This window comes from Carassius auratus, chromosome 38 (assembly GCF_003368295.1).
Source record: "Carassius auratus strain Wakin chromosome 38, ASM336829v1, whole genome shotgun sequence".
Lineage (NCBI taxonomy): Eukaryota > Metazoa > Chordata > Actinopteri > Cypriniformes > Cyprinidae > Carassius > Carassius auratus.
In genome coordinates, this window is record NC_039280.1 from 2,214,268 (window position 1) to 2,233,541 (window position 19,274).

Below are 19,274 nucleotides of genomic sequence, written 5' to 3' on the forward strand. Positions count from 1 at the left end.
GCCCACCTTTTCTGTCTGCATGTATTTTTGACAGAAATTCAGCTCTGTTTCATTCATCAGGTCTCATAATCCTTGCCATAACTAAGACGCATGTTTCCCTTGCCAATAATTCATAGAAGAGTGACATTTGGAGTCATCTGATTATTTTGCCAAGGGATGATGCATTGGGGAATAGTTAACTGAGATATTTCCAATTCTTATGATGAAACTTTTGAGCTTGTCCATGAGAAAATGTTAAATATACTTTGAATGCAATGTTAGATAAACACTTTTTTTCTGTTCTGTTGTCATTTATTATTGTTTTTTTTCTATAACTGGGTAAACATAAGTCAAGAATGGACTGGAAAGACGGTTTTGCTTTGTAAACATTATCATGTCAGTATTTTTAAATGTCCATCAAATATGAATATTTTGTCACGATTTCTTTCTTTTCAGAAATCCTCAGAGGACAGGATAGCAGAAATGGAGCGGTTACATTCAGAGGCTTTGGCTAACAAAGAACAGGAACTGAGTGCCCAGATCAAACAAGCTGTGGTGTGCCCTAGTTTTCATTTCTGTTGTAACTTATGATTAGTTAATGCAAATATTAGCTATTTGGATGTAGGTGTTTCCTAAGCTGTTTGCACCATTACTCTTTATTCGTCTCAGGAGCAGTGTCGGGAGGAATTGTTGAGGTCGGCACAGGAAAGAGAACAGCAGGCGTCTCTCGCTCTGGAAGAGGCAGAGCTTCAGAAAGCTGCAATTCAGACTGAGGGAGAGAACAAAGCCAAGGAACTACAGCTAGAGTTGGAGTCGACCAGAACAGTGAGTTTATTTGCCACCTTATCTTAGGATGGATCAGCAGGATATCCTTAATGTAGTTGAATAGCCGAATTAACTATTAGATTTGAAGCCAGCATGAATGAGTGTTTGAATGAAAGCAATGCCATATCTCAGCACTGTACATATCTTAAAATGTTTTTTTTTTTTCTCTCTTTACAGAGAATCCAAGAACTTGAGAGTTGTCTAGGTAGCACTGAAAAGGATTCTGCCAAGTCGGATGAACACTCTGTGCAACTGGAAGAGCTTAGAAAGAAACATGAGGCTGAAATAGCTGCTCTAGAAGAAGCACATAAGCAAGAGCTAGAAAAGACAAAGACAGTGGAGATAACAGCCCTTACCCAGCAGCATGATGCTGCTTTGGAGGAGCTTGTGCAGAAACATAAAGCAGAAATCGAATCTATACTGAAAGACAAGGAGGAACAGTTCCATTCCCACGTGGAAGACATGAACAAAAAGATGCTTGATAAACTGAGTGACAAACAAACCGAGATTGAGACCCTGTCTTCTGAGCTTAGTGAGGTACTGAATAGTAAACAGCAGTTAGAAGAAAGACTGTCCGCTGTGGAGACCACCAGTGAAACCACAAGACAAGAGTTTGAAGACAGACTCAAGGAAGAACAAGTAAAATATCAGGCTGAGATTGAAGCTATGAAACAGTCGTTTGCAGAGGTGGAGAAAATGCTGAAAGGAGAGATGAATCAGCTGAAGATTATGTTGGAGGAGAAGGAAAAAGCACTAGAGGAGCATGTGCTTAAAGAAATGACTTTGCAAGAAGGAAGTGTGCAGTTGGAGGAGCTCCGACTCAGGGAACAGTCAAATAAAGAGGCCCTTGAGAAATCAAGATCTCAGATAGGCACACTTACAGAAGAACTCCAGCAAACCAAGAATCAAGTGAAAGATCTTGAGCAAACCCTTGAGGCAATGCGTAATGATAGTCAGGAGAAAGAAGTGTGTCTTGAACAAAAGACAAGTGAACTTCAGGAACTTATGCAGAAGATGGAGCAAGTCAAGAGAGAACTATTGGAAAAAGAAAATTTGCATGAAGCTACCTGCAATAAAATGCAAGAGGAGCAAAACCGATTGAGAAAGCAGCTGGATGACCAGAAGAGTTCTCACGAGAAGAAACTTGAGAACATTAGGAAAGACATGGATTGCAAGCTGAAATCCCAGGAAAATAAGATGGAGAAATTAAGACAGAAACACAAAGAAGCACAGGACAAGTTGAAGAAGCAGCTTCAGGATCAAGAGGAGAATGCCAAAGTGGAGTTATCCAAGAAAGCTCAAGAGATAGAACTGAAAGACCAGCAACTAAAGGAGAAGATCCTTGAGATGGCGCAAGCAAGCTCTGAGGGCCTCAGCACCACCATGTCTGATTTGGAGGCCAATCACAAAGAGCACTTGGACAAGCTTCAGTTGACTCATAAACAGGAGCAGGAAGATCTTATCCGTCGCTGGCAGGAGAAACTCAACCAGAATGAGGAGGAGTTGCAAGAAACACATGCTCAGTCTTTGCAAGAAAAAGCCCAAGAGTTGGAGGAGATCTCTCAGCTGCTTTCGGCCAGCAGGGAAGAAAAGGAACAGGTTATGAAAGACATCCAGAACCTCAGGGAGGAGCTTGCCATGAGGGAAACCACCGTGCAAAAACTACAGACAGAGCTCAGGGAGGCTGCAAGCAAGCTAGAAAGTTTATCTGAAGGGGAGGGTTTACTTAAAAGACAAGCCGAATCCATGGAAAAGAATCTGAACCAGGCCTTGAATGAAAGAAGCCTTTTGCAGGACGAACTGAGAAAGGCTGAGGAGACTAGTAAGGAGAGATTGCAGAGTATATCTGAAGAGTTGGTAAACACCCAACAAAAGCTGAATATGCTAGAAACGTCCAAGTGTAAAGAGGGTGAAGATCTCCAGAGGAAACTTGAAGAAAAAACTGCTGAACTCCAAAATAAAGAAAAAGAGTTCCAGACACAGTTGTGTGCCATCACAAAAGAATTGAAGCAGTGTTGTCAGGAAGCCCAGGCTAAGTTAGATGGGTTCTCTATTGACCTGTGTAAGAAAGTTGAGGAACGTGTTGGGGAGTTACAAAGCCGGGTCGTAGATCATCTGAATAAGGTCACATATCTACGAAATATTATCTTGATGAAGGACAACAGAATTAGCACTTTAGAGAAAGAACTTCAGCAGGCTTTGGATGAGAACCATAATCTAAAGAGCTCTCTTGATGAAGTGACACTTCAGTTAAGTTCAAGTTCAGAGACTCTTAAAGCCTTACAGATCGAAAGGGAGTCTCTGCAAACCGATGCAGATAATCGCTCCCAGGGACTTTCTGAGAAACACCTTCAAATGCAGCAGCTCTGTGAGGAAAAAGAACACATATCAGAAAATCTCAAAGCAAATGTTTTGCAACTCAGCAATCTAGAATCTATCATAAATGACTTGAAGACCCAGTTAGCAAGTAGCATAACTGAGAAAGAGCAAGCCATATCTCTGCTGAATCAGCAGCACAGTGAGGACAAGGAAAGAGTAACATGCCAGATGGGGGAGACGGTGGAAAGGCTAGAAAAAGAGAAGACCTCGCTTCAAGAGCAGGTAGACTCACTCAGGAATAAGTTCTCTGAGCTTAAAAAGAAGTTCAGTCAGAATCACAGCACTGTTAAATCTCTTCAAGATAAAGTTGCAGACATGGAGAGGCAGATTGCGACAAAGGACGGACAACTTCAGATGCTCACTGCCAGCATTGACAATCACTCCATTACCAAGTCCGAGATGGACCAGGCTCTTAATGAGAAAGAACAGAGGGTTCATGCCTTGACCTCAGAGCTAGAAAGCTGCTCAAAAAAAGTTTGTGATCTGGAGGAGCAGCTAGAGTTGCGGACAAAAGAGCGGGAACAGCTCGCAGCTGATTTGCAGCAGCACCTTACTATTAGGGAGAATGAAAAGATTGAGTTGATGAAGCAGGTGCAGGAAGCTCAGGACCAAAGCTCTCAAAATGGTGCCCTAATGCAGAAAACTGAGCAAAGTCTTCAGTCTTTGAGGAAAGACGTTGAAACTGCCAAGCAGGAACTGGAATCCCAGCGGAAAGACTTTGAGAGGGAGAAGACTGATATTCTGAGGGCGAATGAAGAGGCTGTGAAGGCAGCACAAGAAAAGGCATCCGCTGAAACGGCTGGTAAAGTAGCTGAGTTGAAGAAGAAGGCAGAGCAAAAGATCGGCATGATTCGTAAACAGTTGACGTCACAAATTGAGGAAAAGGAGAAGGCTATCAAAGCCTTGCAGACGCAGTTGGAAGCCATGAAGCAAATCCATAATGAAAAAGAACAACGTATAAAGGCTCTAGAGGAAACTGAGAGGTCAATGGAGGAGGCCACTGCAAAATTGAAGGAAGAGCATGCAAAACATCAACAGGAATTACAGCAGAAAGAAAACGAGGAAAGTCAGGCCTCTCTGCATAACTTAAAAGATATCTATGAAGAGAAGCTTGCTGCTCTTCGTAAAGACTTTTCTGCAAAAGAGGAGCAATCTGCTACTGCTGCTATAGAAGCTTCTTCAAGAGTTGGAGAGCTTGAAACCAAACTCTCAGAATCGATTGAGCAGATTGCAAACTACCAAACTGAGGTAAGTCGCCTTAAAGCAGACCTGCTTGAACAGACAACTCGAGTGCAGGAGCTGCAGCAGACTTGCTTGGATCTTCAAGAACAGATCAAGGAGAAACAGATTGATGAAGTTGAGAAGGAACATGTTTCTGTGCAAATGTCCAGCAGTAGATTGGGAATGGAGCCAACAGCGTTAGTGGCCAAGGAAAACATGCATGCTATCAGGAACCAAGATGATTGGACAAGTCAAAAGGACTTGTTGGTGAAAGAATATGAGGAGAAACTCCAAGATTTGCAGCAGAGGTTACAAGAGAAAGAAAATGAGCTAAAAGCACAACAGAGTTCACCTCAAGAAAATGGCGAGACTGTTAATGAGTGCCTAATCAACAATACAAACACCTCAGAGAATGATCTTCAGAGAAAGCTAGTAGAGGCTGAGAACGAGAAGCAAAAGCTCCACAAAGATTTCTCCAGACTACAGAAAGACCTTCGGTCTCTAAGGAAAGAGCATGAGAAGGAGCTGGAATTCCTGAAGAAGGAAATGGCTGAGGAGACCGAGAAAAAGCTGAAGTAAGATTTATGTGACAATTTTAAAGACCGATTGTAAATAAGGATGCATATTTTATGCTACAATATTGTTATCAGGGTTCACATGGTTGATCTTTTCAGGCTCGAAATGGAAGATATGGAATTGAAACACAATTCTGCTCTTAAGCAGTTGATGGAGGAGTTTAATACTCAGATGGCCCTGAAAGAAAAGGAACTGGAAGGTCCTGTGAAGGAAACCATTGGTAAGAGGAACATGTAACTTATTTCCTAGAGTCTCCTAGAACTATTTTCAGACTCTACTAGGTGTGGGCGATATACCGAACTATAGAAATTTGAACTATCGTCTCTATCACGGTTTCAGGCTCCAATGACATTGCTGTGCTGTGTGGTCACTAGAGCTGCAACTAACGATTATTTTCTCTGTCGACTAATCTAACGATTATTTTTATTACAATAAATAATAAATCTGATGTTCTTTTTTTTAAATTAGCTAATGAATCCTTTGGATAACTTTACAAAAAAAAAAATATATAAGTACAACTTCTAATATAATATTTCAACCTTTATTCATTTTCAACCAATGTGGTTGAAGTTTTTACAGTATAAAATATAAAATAAAATATAAAATAATAAAGAGGAAAAGAAAATTATTTTACTATGGTAAATATGAGTTTATGATAGCGTTTATAATTAAACCACAGAAGCCATAAATTTACAGTTGTCTGAGACGTCATAAAATGTTCTTTAGCATCACAAACCATGAAATGTATTCAGGGTTCTGCTATGGTTTAGCATGGTTCCCAGAGATCTGGAGCTGATTCGGGGTAGCTCGGTGGTCTGTGACTGTTGTCTCGCGGCGCGCTGTCTTTTAAGGGGCCGTTCGCATATCACGTCTTTTGCGCGCTCAAGTTCGTTATTTCCAATGTAGGCGCGGGACAAGCGTGCTCATAATGGATGCTACGCGGTCGCGACGCGCTCGTTTTTTCCAGGCGTGTCCGCACCGCATCGAGTTAAAAACATCTCAACTTTTCAGAATGCCGCAAGCGCAAGAATATCAGACCTGAACCAGGAAGTTGGTCACCAGATCACACGGTAACCAGTTAAACCGTTACACCGGAGAGCGCCAAGATGTTTTCCTCTGAGGTGCTCGCGCATCGCAGTTGTGCTGCCGTGGTACACCATGTTGGTTTTGCAAAGGGAACAAAGGGCCATTTTATTTGTCCTCTGTTTAAAGTATTCCCATACTTTTGATAACAGTGGTCTCTGTTTTTGTGATAGAATGCAACTTTCTCCGTTCCCAGTTTGGCATTACGCTTGATGTAAACAAACAGTGTGACGCGTCGACGCATTTCACGCTCGTCGACCTATTTTTGTAGTCGACGTAATCGATGACGTCGACGCGGCGTTGCAGCACTAGTGGTCACAAAAACGTTTACACACATTTTAAGCATTACAGTTAAAAAACAAGTGATTTTAAGCCGTTGAAATGCAATCAGCAGTGAAAGAGAACTAATTTCGCTATATGCATGTGATCTCTGTGTTGCGCATGCATGAGAACACGGTGCTCATAGAGCATTGGTTTATTGATAAGACGTATTTTTGCCAATTTATTGGCCTTGAACGGTTAAATACACACACTTGTATATGTCAAAATTAGGGCTGGGCAAATAATTGAATGCGATTTTCATGCGCATCTCATCAGTAAAGCGGGTTCTGTGATTAGTAGTAAATTTCCAGCACGTGCTTTCAGATGAAGCGGCATTTAATAAACAGAGCCGTAGTTCACTGACTGGTCTTAAATGAAAGCAAACAGCTGAGAAAGAAAGCTCATGTGTAATGGTATATTGGATCTGGGCAGCTCTTAAAGTGACACCTGTCTAATATTCCTTCTGTCTGTTATTCATGTTTATCAAACGACAAAAGTGAGAAAATCTCTTGCAGCTCTTGACTAAATCACTTTTGTAACTTTAATAATAATAAATATATATTTAATTACACACTGTAAAGAATACTCGTTGTTTTTATACATTTCATTTATACAATGTTTTGCACGGCTTTTTTTCTATTGGTTGTAATTAGTTTCTTATTTAATTGTTGACTATCTACTTGTCATCAGTGAGTTAGAATTTTTTTTTTCTTAGTTTTTCGTCATATTGATACTGATGGCAAGAATTCTGAAATTCATGAAAAAAAATAAAAGTGATATAAGATTTTGGTCATATCGCCCACCCTAGGCTCTACAGTGTATTGTTTATTGCTCATGCATGGTAGTTCTGTTTTCTGGACAACTACTATGATGGCTATAATACCATGGCATAGCGTTCTTTGGAGTGGAATGCAGTGCAATTGTATGTATTAGGTCGTTTAGATATATTTAAAGGAATAGCTCATCCAAAAGGGAAAAATTGGCAGCATTGGTCCATATTTATTTATTTATTTTTGTATTAAAGGAGCGTTGTGAACATTGTTTGACATTTTGTTTCTTGAACAAAGAAAATCATATTGCTTTTGGAGCAATGTGAAGGACGTATAATGCTGAATTTCCACATTGGAATGAAGTACTCCTGTGAGTAAAACCAAAATATTGTTAAAAATACTGAATAAGATCAAGTACAAAATTCTTGGAAAGCACTGTGGACATGAAAAAACTGTGTTTTCATAGTTCACATTTGCTGATTTACTGGCCTCAGGAAATATGAAATTTGAAATTCATGATTGGTTTACCATGTGTTTCCAATCCTGCCATTTAATGCATCCAGTCTGGAAATGAGTGGTTTACACTCAGTGGTTGTAACTTCATGGTGACCTTCTTACTGTACTTTCCCGTTTATTATTTCCACACAGAGAAAGCTCAGGGTGTTGAAGCTGAGCTTATAACTACACATGGAGATGAAGTCAGTCAGCTTCAGAAAACAATCGCTCAGAAGGAAGAAGACCTGAACAGAATGGTTCAGCGTTATGAACAGGTCCTTCAGGTACAGCAAAATAATGTGAAACTGAATCTTTTGTATGTAATTGTGAGTTAATGACCAGCAGATGTATTATACGTTCAACTTTATAGAAAGTCACAGGAAGAATTTACTGGAAGTTTATCGCTTTTGCTAAATTCCCCCACATAAAGTCAGTAAGTTCAGGTTTCAGCTAATAGTTTGTGAATCATCAGGAAACACTTAGCACCTCAGACTTTCCCTAGAGCTGTAGGGAATGATGCAGGCCTTATGCTGCTTACTTCCATCCTGACAGAGAAGTATGCATTGCTAACTATTTGTGATAGGATTATTTCTGTATCATATACATCTAATTGTTTTAAGATCCAAGTTTATGACCTGAAAATGAATACAGTATGGCAGCACTGTAAGATGATTTGGACAGAAAGTGCACGTTTGCTCAGAGTTTGTTCTCCCTGTAGAGTCGGGAGGTGGAGATGGGCGACCGCGTGTGGGAGGTGCAGAAGGAGTTAGAGGAGCTACAGCAGAGGAGTCTCAGTGTCCCTCAGGTACAGTCACCGTTTACACACCATGTCCTGCTGGGAGCCATTCATTTTTGTATTTTATATGGATATGCATTCAAATTAGACTTGTCATTTTTATTTAAATCTTAATTTTATGCAAATGTAATTCTTAAAAATATTATGCTATTAAACATACAATCCAATTTATTTCTTTTTTTTATTAAAATTATGTTTAGGTTTATATCGTATATAGTGGTATGTTAGAGTATATATGTTAATTAATTTATATATATATATATATATATATATATATATATATATATAAAAAAAGCCTTTAAAGTTTTCCAAATGATTTCTTAGCAATGCATATTACTAATCAAAAATTAAACTTTTATATGTTTACAGTAGGAAATTTACAAAATATCTCCATGGAACATTATCTTTACTTAATATTCAAATTATTTTTGGCATAAAATAAAAATCTATAATTTTGACCCTTACAATGTATTTTTGGCTGTTGCTAAAAAAATATACCCCAGAGACTCAAGACTGCTTTTTTGCTCCAGGGACATATATAAATAAATATATAAGTATTTTACTCTATTTTAAATAATAGAGTACATTTGATTAAAACTGAAAGACATGATTAAAGTAATAAATCTTATGACGTTTATTTCTCTATCTTTGCCATCAGCTTGAAGCATAAGTGTTTGCTCAAGTTATACTTCATGTTTGTTGAGCTTCATCAATAAATCTAACATACAAAGTGTAGTTTCCCAATAAAAATTTGATTTATAAATAAATGAACCATTAAAGTCATAGTTCTCAATGACTCTCAAAGTCTTTTTTTTTTTTTTGCAATGTCAAAATGTCAAATGTCAAAATGTTTTGAAATGTCAAATCAGGTGAATGTGTTGTCAGTGATAAATTTAATGTTATTAACCTAAGAAGTTAACATGGACAGCCAAGTCTTACAAGGGACTGTCTTAGACTTTAGTCACATAATAGACTTAATTTTCAGACTTTAAATTGCAATATAATAGTCTCAATCCAGAATAGAAAAAAGGAATGAATTTCCTGAAAAGGCTTGGAATGCGTCCCTGAGAAAGAGGCTTTAAACAGACCGTCTCTGTTCTCAATTAACCCCTCAGAGAGCATCCTGAGCGCTTAGATTTATGCCATGGTGGTGCTCTCAGGCGAGCACTGCATGCTTGGAAAGAGGTAAAAAGTTGAGCCTTGTTCAGGATAAAGTGGTGCTCGTGTGTTTTCGGTGCGGTTACAAAGCGCTCTCTCACTGTGCACCTCTGGAGCTCATGCTGCATTTTTGCAGTATGATGTCACAAGTCTGTGGGCGAATGCAACTCAGAAAAAAATTGTTTGTATGTTAATATTTGCATTAATGCAGTTCTGTGACCTGCCGATTCTGTTTTGTGTTTCAGGGTCTTGAAGAGCTAAAGGTAGGTTTTATTTACTTTATTTTTTCAGTAAGAAATTCATACTGTTATTCAGTAATGATGCATTAAATTGATCTTAAAGAGATTTATAATGTTACAGAAGATATCTCAAATAAATGCTGTGCTTTTATTCATCAAAAAAATCACAGTCCATTTTCAACACTGATAATACTAATAAGAAATGTATTTTGAGTGTCAAATCAGCATATTAGAAAGATTTCTGAAAGATCGTGTGACACTGAAAACTGGAGTAATCGTGCTGAAAAATCAGCTCTGCATCACAAAAATAAATTAGATTTTAAAATATATTCAAGTAGTTAATAGCTATTTCAAATTGAAATTTTTTTTTAACAATTTTACTGGTTTTACCGTATTTTTGATCAAATAAATGCAGGTTTAATGAGCAGAAGAGACTAACCCAAAGTTAAAAAAGAGTTTTGTTCCTCAAGATGTTGCTCTCACTTTCCACTTGTTTATATTTTTGACCTCTGGTCTTTTTCTTTGTTCGTTCAGGTTCAGCTTGCAGAAAAGACCACCATGTTGAGCGAGGCCAGGCTAAAAGAGCAGGAATACCACGACAGGGTAAGTTACAGAAGACCGAGAGCTTAGCTTGTTGGGTGTCTGAACCACTAAACAGCTAATAAACGGCTATAAACATTGTTGACCGTTTAACTAACTTCAGCTTGCTCAGCAGGATTCTCATGCTTGACATGAACAAGAAAACTGACCATAGTAGAAGCTAGAAATGCTTGTGTTTGCATGCTTGCACATAGTATGTTTTAACCCTGAGAAGTGTTAGCAAATGGCAAACTTAAGTAGCACACAAAATACAAAATAGAAGGCAAAGAGAAAGAATGAGAGGAGCGTTTACCAACTTTCCCAGAGCTCCTGCACTCCTCCAGCTGTGTAAAACCGAAATAAGATTAGATTCATTACACCGCACATCTGTTTACTCTTATATCACCCTTACAAACAGTTACAGCAGTGTTCATGCTGTTACTCTCGCCCCACACAAACGCAAACTCACACAGGAGGCACAAACTGCATGTGCCTTTATTGTTATAACCCGGCTTCACCCTGAGCCATATGTTGCTAGTGAAGGGGAAGTTAACAGAAAATCCTAACCTAATTCGATGTTCCTTATCAGAAATGACTGGCCTTTTAAAAAATATTGGATTATCAGCAAATTTTGGATTCAGTATTTTTACCATCTTGTTTTCTTTACATTAGCACAGGTTCTGTATCTGTTTGATTGTCGGTTTCACTGATCTGATTACAAAACCCCTGCTAATTGAAAGAAAACCAGTTGATAAAAAGATTGAATTCAATATTTGGTGCTAATATTAGCATAATGAGAAATTTTGCAAGCAGGTTTTTTTTTTTTTGTTTGTTTTTTTGAACACAAGTGTAATTTTTGTTAAGTTGTTTTATCCTGTGTGAGCAAAGACAATTAGCTAGCATTTTCAGGAAAGAAAAAGCAATCCTCTACAGTCTGCTAAATGCATTAATGTAAAATGTATTATGCGTATTTCCTCTTATTTAATTTCTAAAACTTTTATACATATATAAACACCAACTTGAGTTCTTTAAGATCAGTTTTGCACTATATATGCATATTCTTCATTTTCAGATTCATGCACTAGAAGACAAACTAAGACGCTCCCATAAAGCCACAGTGGTGACTCACCTGGGAAGCTCATATAGAGGTAAATAACCGTTAACATTTTATTTAAAGATGGATTTTGAATGGTATATCGTCTAGCTATGGGCATGCAGAACAATGTTTCTAAAGCAAGCTGTTATCCAGCTGTCATTTACTGTCTTATTTATCTGTTTGTAATATGAATTTGGGGGTTTTAGCCACCTAGTGACAGTAAAATGCTTGTCAAGTATCTCCTGTAACTCCCAGAGGTTAATGAATGATGTGGCACACTGACCTTTGGCGGATAAACCCCACCTTCACTCTCACTAGCTCTGAGCGCTCAGTCATCGCAGGAGAGCCGTGCTTTAACACCCTGCTATCAATCACACACATATGCAGAGCTTAAACATATGGGCAGCTATTGGAGAAAATCTGCCCCTCCACAGCCCTTCCCTGCTGGTGTAATAAAGAGCTCATCTCTGAAACTAATGCTTTTCACAGACTCACTTTCTCCCCAGATTCAGACGGCCGTCTCAAAGATCTGCTGTGTCTTTTATACTTGCACTGTTGAAGACAAGAGCAGTGTCAGCATCAGCATCAAAACAACACCTTTTGAGTTACGGGTGTGATAATGCCGACTACATTTTAGGTATTTTAAGTCATTTAAGAACAATATAATATTAAATCGTAAAATAAAGCAATTTGCCTTGTTTTTAAACATTCACTATTGTTTTAGAAAGAAAAAACTTTTCATCAAGGATGCATTAAATTGGGACTTTGAAGACATTTACAATGTTACAAAAGATTTCAAATAAATGCTGTTCTTTTGAACTTTTTATTCATCAAAGAATCTTGAAAAAGAACATTTATCAGTATCTACAAAAATATGAATCAGGTTTTATCTCTGATCATGTTTCTTGAACAGAAAATCAACATATTTAAATGATTTCTGAAGATCATGTTACACTGAAGACTGGAGGAATGATGCTGAAAATTCAGTGCTGCATCACAGGAATAAATTACACTTTAAAATGTCTTCAAATAGACAACTGTTACTTGAAACTGTAATAATATCCCAAAATATTACTGATTTTGAAAGCTTAAAATGAGACGTTATTGAACACCAAAAAACAGCAACCTTGAAAGACTCGACTGGAATCTCAATTTCAACACAATTTGACATTAACAAGTTGCTAAAATTAAAAAGAAACCCTTATTGGATAAATCTTTTTTATTTGTTCACAGATGTTGTTGCAATGCTTTCTGCAGTTGCTTAATCTACAAAATATTCTTGCAATGCTGAATTTGTCTTCATGTTGGGAGTGTGATGCCTCACAATGCTATCTAGTTAGGTGGCTCACTAGGTTTAGGAGCCAGCCTCTCTCGTCCCATAAACCACATTAATAATCCTTCTAGATATATTTCCAGATGACTTTGTCCTTTGAAGATATCTCCATCTTTGACATGAAGCAAAGCAATCCGTCTTCATACACAAACGAACCCATCCGTTTCTCCTCTGGTCTTCAGCTTATCTGTGTGGCCTCTACATTAAAGGGACAGTAGCTTATGAAGTCTTTTAGACCTTCTGACTGCCTCCCATGAATTACTCATTATTCAGGAAATGCCACATAAACGACCTGTATTTAATTATATGTTTGTTAGAGTACTGAAATGATTTACGGTGGTGCTTTGTTTTCTCTGCATTGATATCTGTATTATTAATGGAGTTTAAGCATGTGCTAATGGCGATCGTAAACCAGTCCCTCTGTATCATTCAGACTGCATTGCTCTGGAGATGAGACGGATCGGTGTTGGCCCAGCTGGGCTGATCTGGGGTCAGTTGGACAGGTCAGGTTATTTATTAGCCCCTCATTTCTCCATGCTTCCTGATCAAAGGCCTGTTTGTGTTCAGCGACACCTTGAGTTCCCCATGTCTCCGTCAAGCACTCAGCTCGGGTTAAATGGGCTTTCCAGAAGACACACGGCTCCTGCTAATTGCCAGTCATTCACTGGTGTAACGAGGCAGGACGGCTGACTGATCGGTTGTACCTCCTTTGCTGTTTGTGCACGCTAGATACTGTAATGCAAAAGTCAGTTTGACTTAAAAAAAAACAGGAATTGGTTAATCCTTACATCACTTCCATGAGACGTTACTGAAGATTTACTGCACATCTGGGGCGCTTGCGATGCTTCAGATGTGTACCACATGTGCGTATTGTTTTTAGCAAGAGCATGTACAGTATTGTTCAAAGGTTTGGGGTCAGTAAGATTGTGTAAATGTTTTTGATAAAATCCACTTCTGCTCGCTCACCAAAGCTGGATTTATTTGATTTAAAACGCAGTAAAATGTAAAATATTATTACAGTTTAAAATACTAGTTTTATATTTTAATTTGTGATCAAAGCTGAATTGCTCCAGTCTTCAGTGTCACGTGATCCTTCAGAAATCATTCTGATTGATATGCTGATTTGCTGCTCAAGAAATATTCTTATAATCATCAATGTTAAAAACCATTGTGCTGCTTTTTGGTGAAATCCATGAATTTTTAGCATTCTTTGTTTTATAAAAAGTTAAAAAGAACATTATTGATTCGAATGATTGATGTATTTTATTGTCATGTTTGATCCATTCGTTTTTTTTGTCATTTATCTCGTGCATCTAATGCATCATTTTTCATGAGATACAAAACTGTTCTTCTCCCCAATTAACAGATAAACAGTTGTGTTTTTTTTCTAAATGTGAGGAGTTGGGTGTAGTGGATGAGCTGTGCTGGTTGGTTAATGTTGTGTTGTTCTCTTCACGTCATGTTTTCCATGGCATCAACAGCACAGAAACATGCCCTGCCCATCGCCAGCTTTATGACTTTTTCTTTTCTAAACTCTAGTTGGTTTTTGTTCATTCATGGTCTCAACGTCTCCTGTTCCGTTTCTGCTCTCACTTCTTTATCCATTAAACGCAGGATGGAAAACGGAAAGGCCCCCACCTCGACTGAGCCTAAGCTTCTTGTGTTTAGCCACAATGCTTTCTTTATAGTGTTCCAGTGCTGCTGCGAGCCGGCGCTCTTAATTACAGCCGCTGGAAGTGATTTACAGCCTGATTATTGCCACGTAATGAATGAATTGAGTGTATGAAGGCTTGCTTATCTTATTGATGTCAAAGCAAGGGAAAATTGTCCTCAATCACCAGCACACATTCAGAAAGAGCTTATACTTCAGATTTGAAACCACCCTCTAAACTGAGGTATTAAACTCGGATTCATAATTTCTTCTGCATGCTTAAAAATAGAGGTTTGAAAAAGGGGTTTTCATCGTGCAACAGTGAAAAAAGTGTGCACTAGCATCATGGTAAACGTTCAATCTAAAAGTCTAGTTGCATTTGTAGCACTGCACATATTTTCATATCTGATCATGTGATTTTTTTATTCTTTGCATCATGTCTAACTCTCTTGGATCAACTCTTAGAAGATGCTGGTTGGTGTTGATTTATAAGTTCATCATCTGGCTGCTCTGGTTTTGATTATGTTCAGCAGAACGAGTGAATGAGGGACCAGTCATGTTTTTGAACGAGCTGTGCTTTAAAAGAAAGCAACTGTTTCTTCTTAAACTGAGCTTAATATCACTAATGATCTTAGATACTCTGATTATGATGAATCTGCTGTTTAATTGTTTCTACAGATATGTCACACAACAGCGCGGACCCCTTCAGCGAGCCGACTGAATTCGAGTACCTCAGGAAGGTCATGTTTGAGTACATGATGGGAAGAGAGACAAAGGTACATTTCAGGGGTTATTATTACACTTTACAATGATGTCGTTCGGTGAGGGACTGTTTTGGGGTCTTACCATTATGCAGTTTTATAAAAAAAATTACGTTTACTTTTAAAAATAAAGTGTGATAGAAAATCCAGAAATATATGCTGGTCAAGCTTAGGCACTTAGAAACTTTATCAATGTATATTTACATTTAATTTATATATAAAAAAAAAAAAAAGGTAGGGATGGCTATTGAAAATCATGTTTATTAAAATAAAGTCGAAATAAAGTGAATTATAAATATTAGATGAAAAACTTTGCTGCTCTGGCAATTAAAAGTTAAATCATTTGAAGTGCTATAATTACAAAAACAAAATAATTACATTAAGCACTAACTAACATAAACCATAAATCTGAAAATATAGAAATAAAAGCTTATTTAAAATATTAACAAATACTATGTAGATACTAAATAAATGATACGTTCCAGATAAATAATATTAAAATAATGTAAGTTTGAGTGACAATTTCCAGATTTTTTTTTTTCAAGCATCTTTTGAAATATTGGTAATATCAGCTACTATGCCTTAATATATTTAGCCAACGCATTAAGCTTAAAATGTTAAGTTGCTGTATATGTAGGAAAGACCCATTTACAGATAAACAACTGTTTAAAATAATAATTATGCGTATACATGTTGTAAAACTTTCTTATTATCTCCCACAATGCACAGTTTGTCCCCACGTAATAATAATGGCGTTTGTTAGAGGAAGGATGCAGTAAATAAGTGTGACGGGGAGTCCGGATGAAAGCCTGTGAAATGATTCATTCCCATGAAAACCCAGTGAGATTCCCCCTCACTGCTAATAAACAGTCAGGTCTTTATAACATCACAACAGACATCCCTATCCATTGTTGTTAACCAAAACTATGAAAAAATCTTTCATTAACTGAAGAAAAGCCAACTTAAACAAGTTTAGAAATTAGAAAAACTGAAATAAAATAAGTATAAATAAAACAAAATATTATTAAAACTTACATTACACGTAACACTTTAAATATAAAAATAAATACAATAATAAATCTAAAATAAAATAATGAAAATATTAAATACTATAGTTCCACATATTCATATATGCTCTCTCTCTCTCTATAAAAACAATTTATAAAAATGAAAGCACATACAATGACTGAATAAAAAACTAAACAAAAAACATTATTATAATTTTTTTATTAATATAATTTATAGAAATTAAAAGAATATATATATATTTATAGAAATAAAAATAATAGCTACTATAATTAGGGATGCACGATATTGGATTTTGACCGATATTCGATATGCCGATATTTTCAAAATAATTTTGGCCGATACCGATATACAAATTTTTCGCCTGATATATTTAAACTTAAATTTTACTGAAGAGAAATCCATGTATCTCTTCTGTACTGATTCTACCATAAATATATTATTTTACAAATGTAGACAGACATTCACACCTGAAAAACAGGTCTTGGTGCTGCTCAGGATGACGGCTCTTAAGATGTGTAATCATATTTGTAGTGTTGAAAGACTGTTGTTTTACACCTCCTCGCATCAATTGTGCTTTACAAATATTGCAAATAGCAACTTTGTTATCTATTTGACAGATCTCGAAATGCCTCCACACAGCTGACATATTGTAAGTTTAAGTTTTTGGCGCTCAAGCTACGTTTATGGTCGTCGCGCGCGCACATGCCCCCCTATCGGTTTGGCTCATCGGCAGAAATATTCATATCGGCCGATGCCGATGATGGTCATTTTAAGCTTTTATCGACCGATACTGATGTTGTGCCGATATTATCGTGCATCCCTAACTATAATAGTATATAAACGTTTCTGCAATTTGCGTTCATGCATGTATGCTTCACTCCTTCATGTTGTTTTCCTGTTAAACTGTTAACTCCAACCTATGATGAGACCCCTCTAGTTGAATAAAGACCTGTTAGTAGAAAATGGGGAACAGGACTGATTAACACATGTAATCATTTTAAAAGCTCATTTACAGTCTCTGGTCCCAATTTGACTGCCATAGTATGTTACACACTTTTTAAAAAATATCTTGCTGCAAATTAAGGGTGGGTAAATGATGAGAAAAATTACATTGTAATTCCTTGCTCTTAAATAAAATGCTGTAATGTTTATATATTTAATATATTTCAGCTTCATCTCATTTTTCTTGCTCCTTCAGACAATGGCCAAAGTTATAACATCCATGCTGAAGTTTCCTCCGGACCAGGCGCAGAAGGTTCTGGAGCACGAGGATTCCCGTGTGCTGGTGAGTGTGTCTTTAGTGTGCTTCAGAGACTCTCTGTAACTCTCCTTATGTTACCAGACGGACTCAAACAGTAAGCACCGATGCTCAGCCTGCCGTTCATGTGCAGAGAGGGAGCCCATCAGATGCTAAATGAAGCACATATGTGTTTCTTATCAAATATTTGATGGTTAATTATCAGATTCCTGCGGTGTGGTCACCGTTTCCTTTCCAATTGAAATTGCTTGTTCGCTTCTGTAACAATTGTGATAGCCAATTGCCTTTAGTTTACACTAGCGATTAGATTTATTTTAATGATTTTGAAAGAACTCTCATCATTTATGCAATCTCATTGCATTTATTTGATAAAAAAAAAGTAAAACTAAAATATTCTGAAATATTATTACAATTTATGATAACTGCTTTATTTTTATTTTTTTTAATTTTTTTAATGCAATTTATTTCTGTGATGAGCAGCTGTATTTTAGCATCATTACTATAGTTTTCAGTGTCACATGATCTTCAGAAATCATTCTAATATGCTGATTTGTTGCTCATTTCTGATTATCAGTGTTGAAAACAGCACTGCTTCATATTATTGTGGAAAAAACTGGTACATTTTATTTTCAGGATTCTTTAAGAATAGAAAGTTCAAAAGCTCAAAATTGGTTCAGAATTGAAAAATGTTTCCAACATAATTTACTGTCATGTTTGACCAATTCAGTGCATCCTTTCAGAATAAAAGTATGATTTTTTTCAGACTGTACTATACATCCATGATTTTCTACTTGCTATTTAAATTATTTGTATTTGTGCATGTGAAATGCATCTTCTTGCAGTAACTGAGCTTCTGTTTTACAGCCTTGGCTCCGGTAAGATGGAACCAGAACGTGCTGCTGCTGCTGAGAGATGCTACTGACCTGAAAGAGCCTGCTCTACTTCTCCGTGTGTGTGTGTGTGTGTACACGAGTAATAGTACCAGGGAATTTGGTTAGATTCAGAAATTGAAGCAATGTAAAGAATATTCTTAAATTTGTAGCTTGCCAGAAATAATTTATCAAATGTATCTTTCTTGCTTTCTCTTTTTATTTTATTATTATTATTTTTTTAGGGTATACGGTTCTTTCTTTAAAGCTGCGTTTCTATGATTTGACAACTTGTGCAATAAGTTTGACTGTAAGTTTCAGTTTGGTCGATTCTCTGCTTTCTTCCTGAATTATTTCATTTTTTATGTGTTTTTCTCTGTTTTAAGGTTAGATGAAATTACCCTTGAACTATCTGCAAGGCACATGTACGATATAAAGACACCGGCTCATAGTATGCTGATTGTTTATTATGTTTTTGTAACTTAATACTGTATTTTCGGGGGAAACTGACTAACTAGAACCACACTTCATATTGTAAATAATCATTGTTGGGAAAAAAAGGCTATAAAAATCTCTGTCATAAGGCACTTTGAGGCAGTTAATACATTTTAAGACAACTAATAAAGTTTTATTTACAGTACATTGAAATCCTCTTCTCTCTGCATGCAGAAGCTCTTGTAACACTGATCTATGTTTCGGTTGTCAGGTAAGACCTGATCCTCAATATAATATAGTCACTGCTGGCCAAATAATGTATAAATGTGCAAAATTGTGGTACTAAATTATTACCACAGTCATTTACCATGATTTTACATTTATATTTCAGTAATAATATTACAGTTGCCATCCATAAAAA

General features: G+C 36.9%; 1 protein-coding gene across 4 annotated transcripts in view; it reads left to right on the forward strand.

The window, feature by feature from the left end:
• Positions 1 to 19,058, forward strand: part of LOC113056638 (golgin subfamily A member 4-like) — a 34,168-nt gene extending 15,110 nt beyond the window's left edge. For 3 of the 4 annotated variants that reach the window (XM_026223421.1, XM_026223423.1, XM_026223422.1), the window contains exons 13-24: positions 436 to 534; positions 649 to 804; positions 982 to 4,979; positions 5,079 to 5,200; positions 7,803 to 7,933; positions 8,368 to 8,454; positions 9,849 to 9,866; positions 10,377 to 10,445; positions 11,494 to 11,569; positions 15,180 to 15,277; positions 17,490 to 17,576; positions 18,414 to 18,553. In XM_026223421.1, the coding sequence (XP_026079206.1) occupies positions 436 to 534; positions 649 to 804; positions 982 to 4,979; positions 5,079 to 5,200; positions 7,803 to 7,933; positions 8,368 to 8,454; positions 9,849 to 9,866; positions 10,377 to 10,445; positions 11,494 to 11,569; positions 15,180 to 15,277; positions 17,490 to 17,576; positions 18,414 to 18,428 (4,956 nt within the window). In that variant the 3' untranslated portion in view covers positions 18,429 to 18,553. Of the gene's footprint in view, positions 1 to 435; positions 535 to 648; positions 805 to 981; positions 4,980 to 5,078; positions 5,201 to 7,802; positions 7,934 to 8,367; positions 8,455 to 9,848; positions 9,867 to 10,376; positions 10,446 to 11,493; positions 11,570 to 15,179; positions 15,278 to 17,489; positions 17,577 to 18,413 lie in introns of all 4 variants that reach the window. The other variant, XM_026223420.1, reaches the window with a different exon arrangement.
• The last annotated feature ends 216 nt before the right edge of the window (positions 19,059 to 19,274 follow it).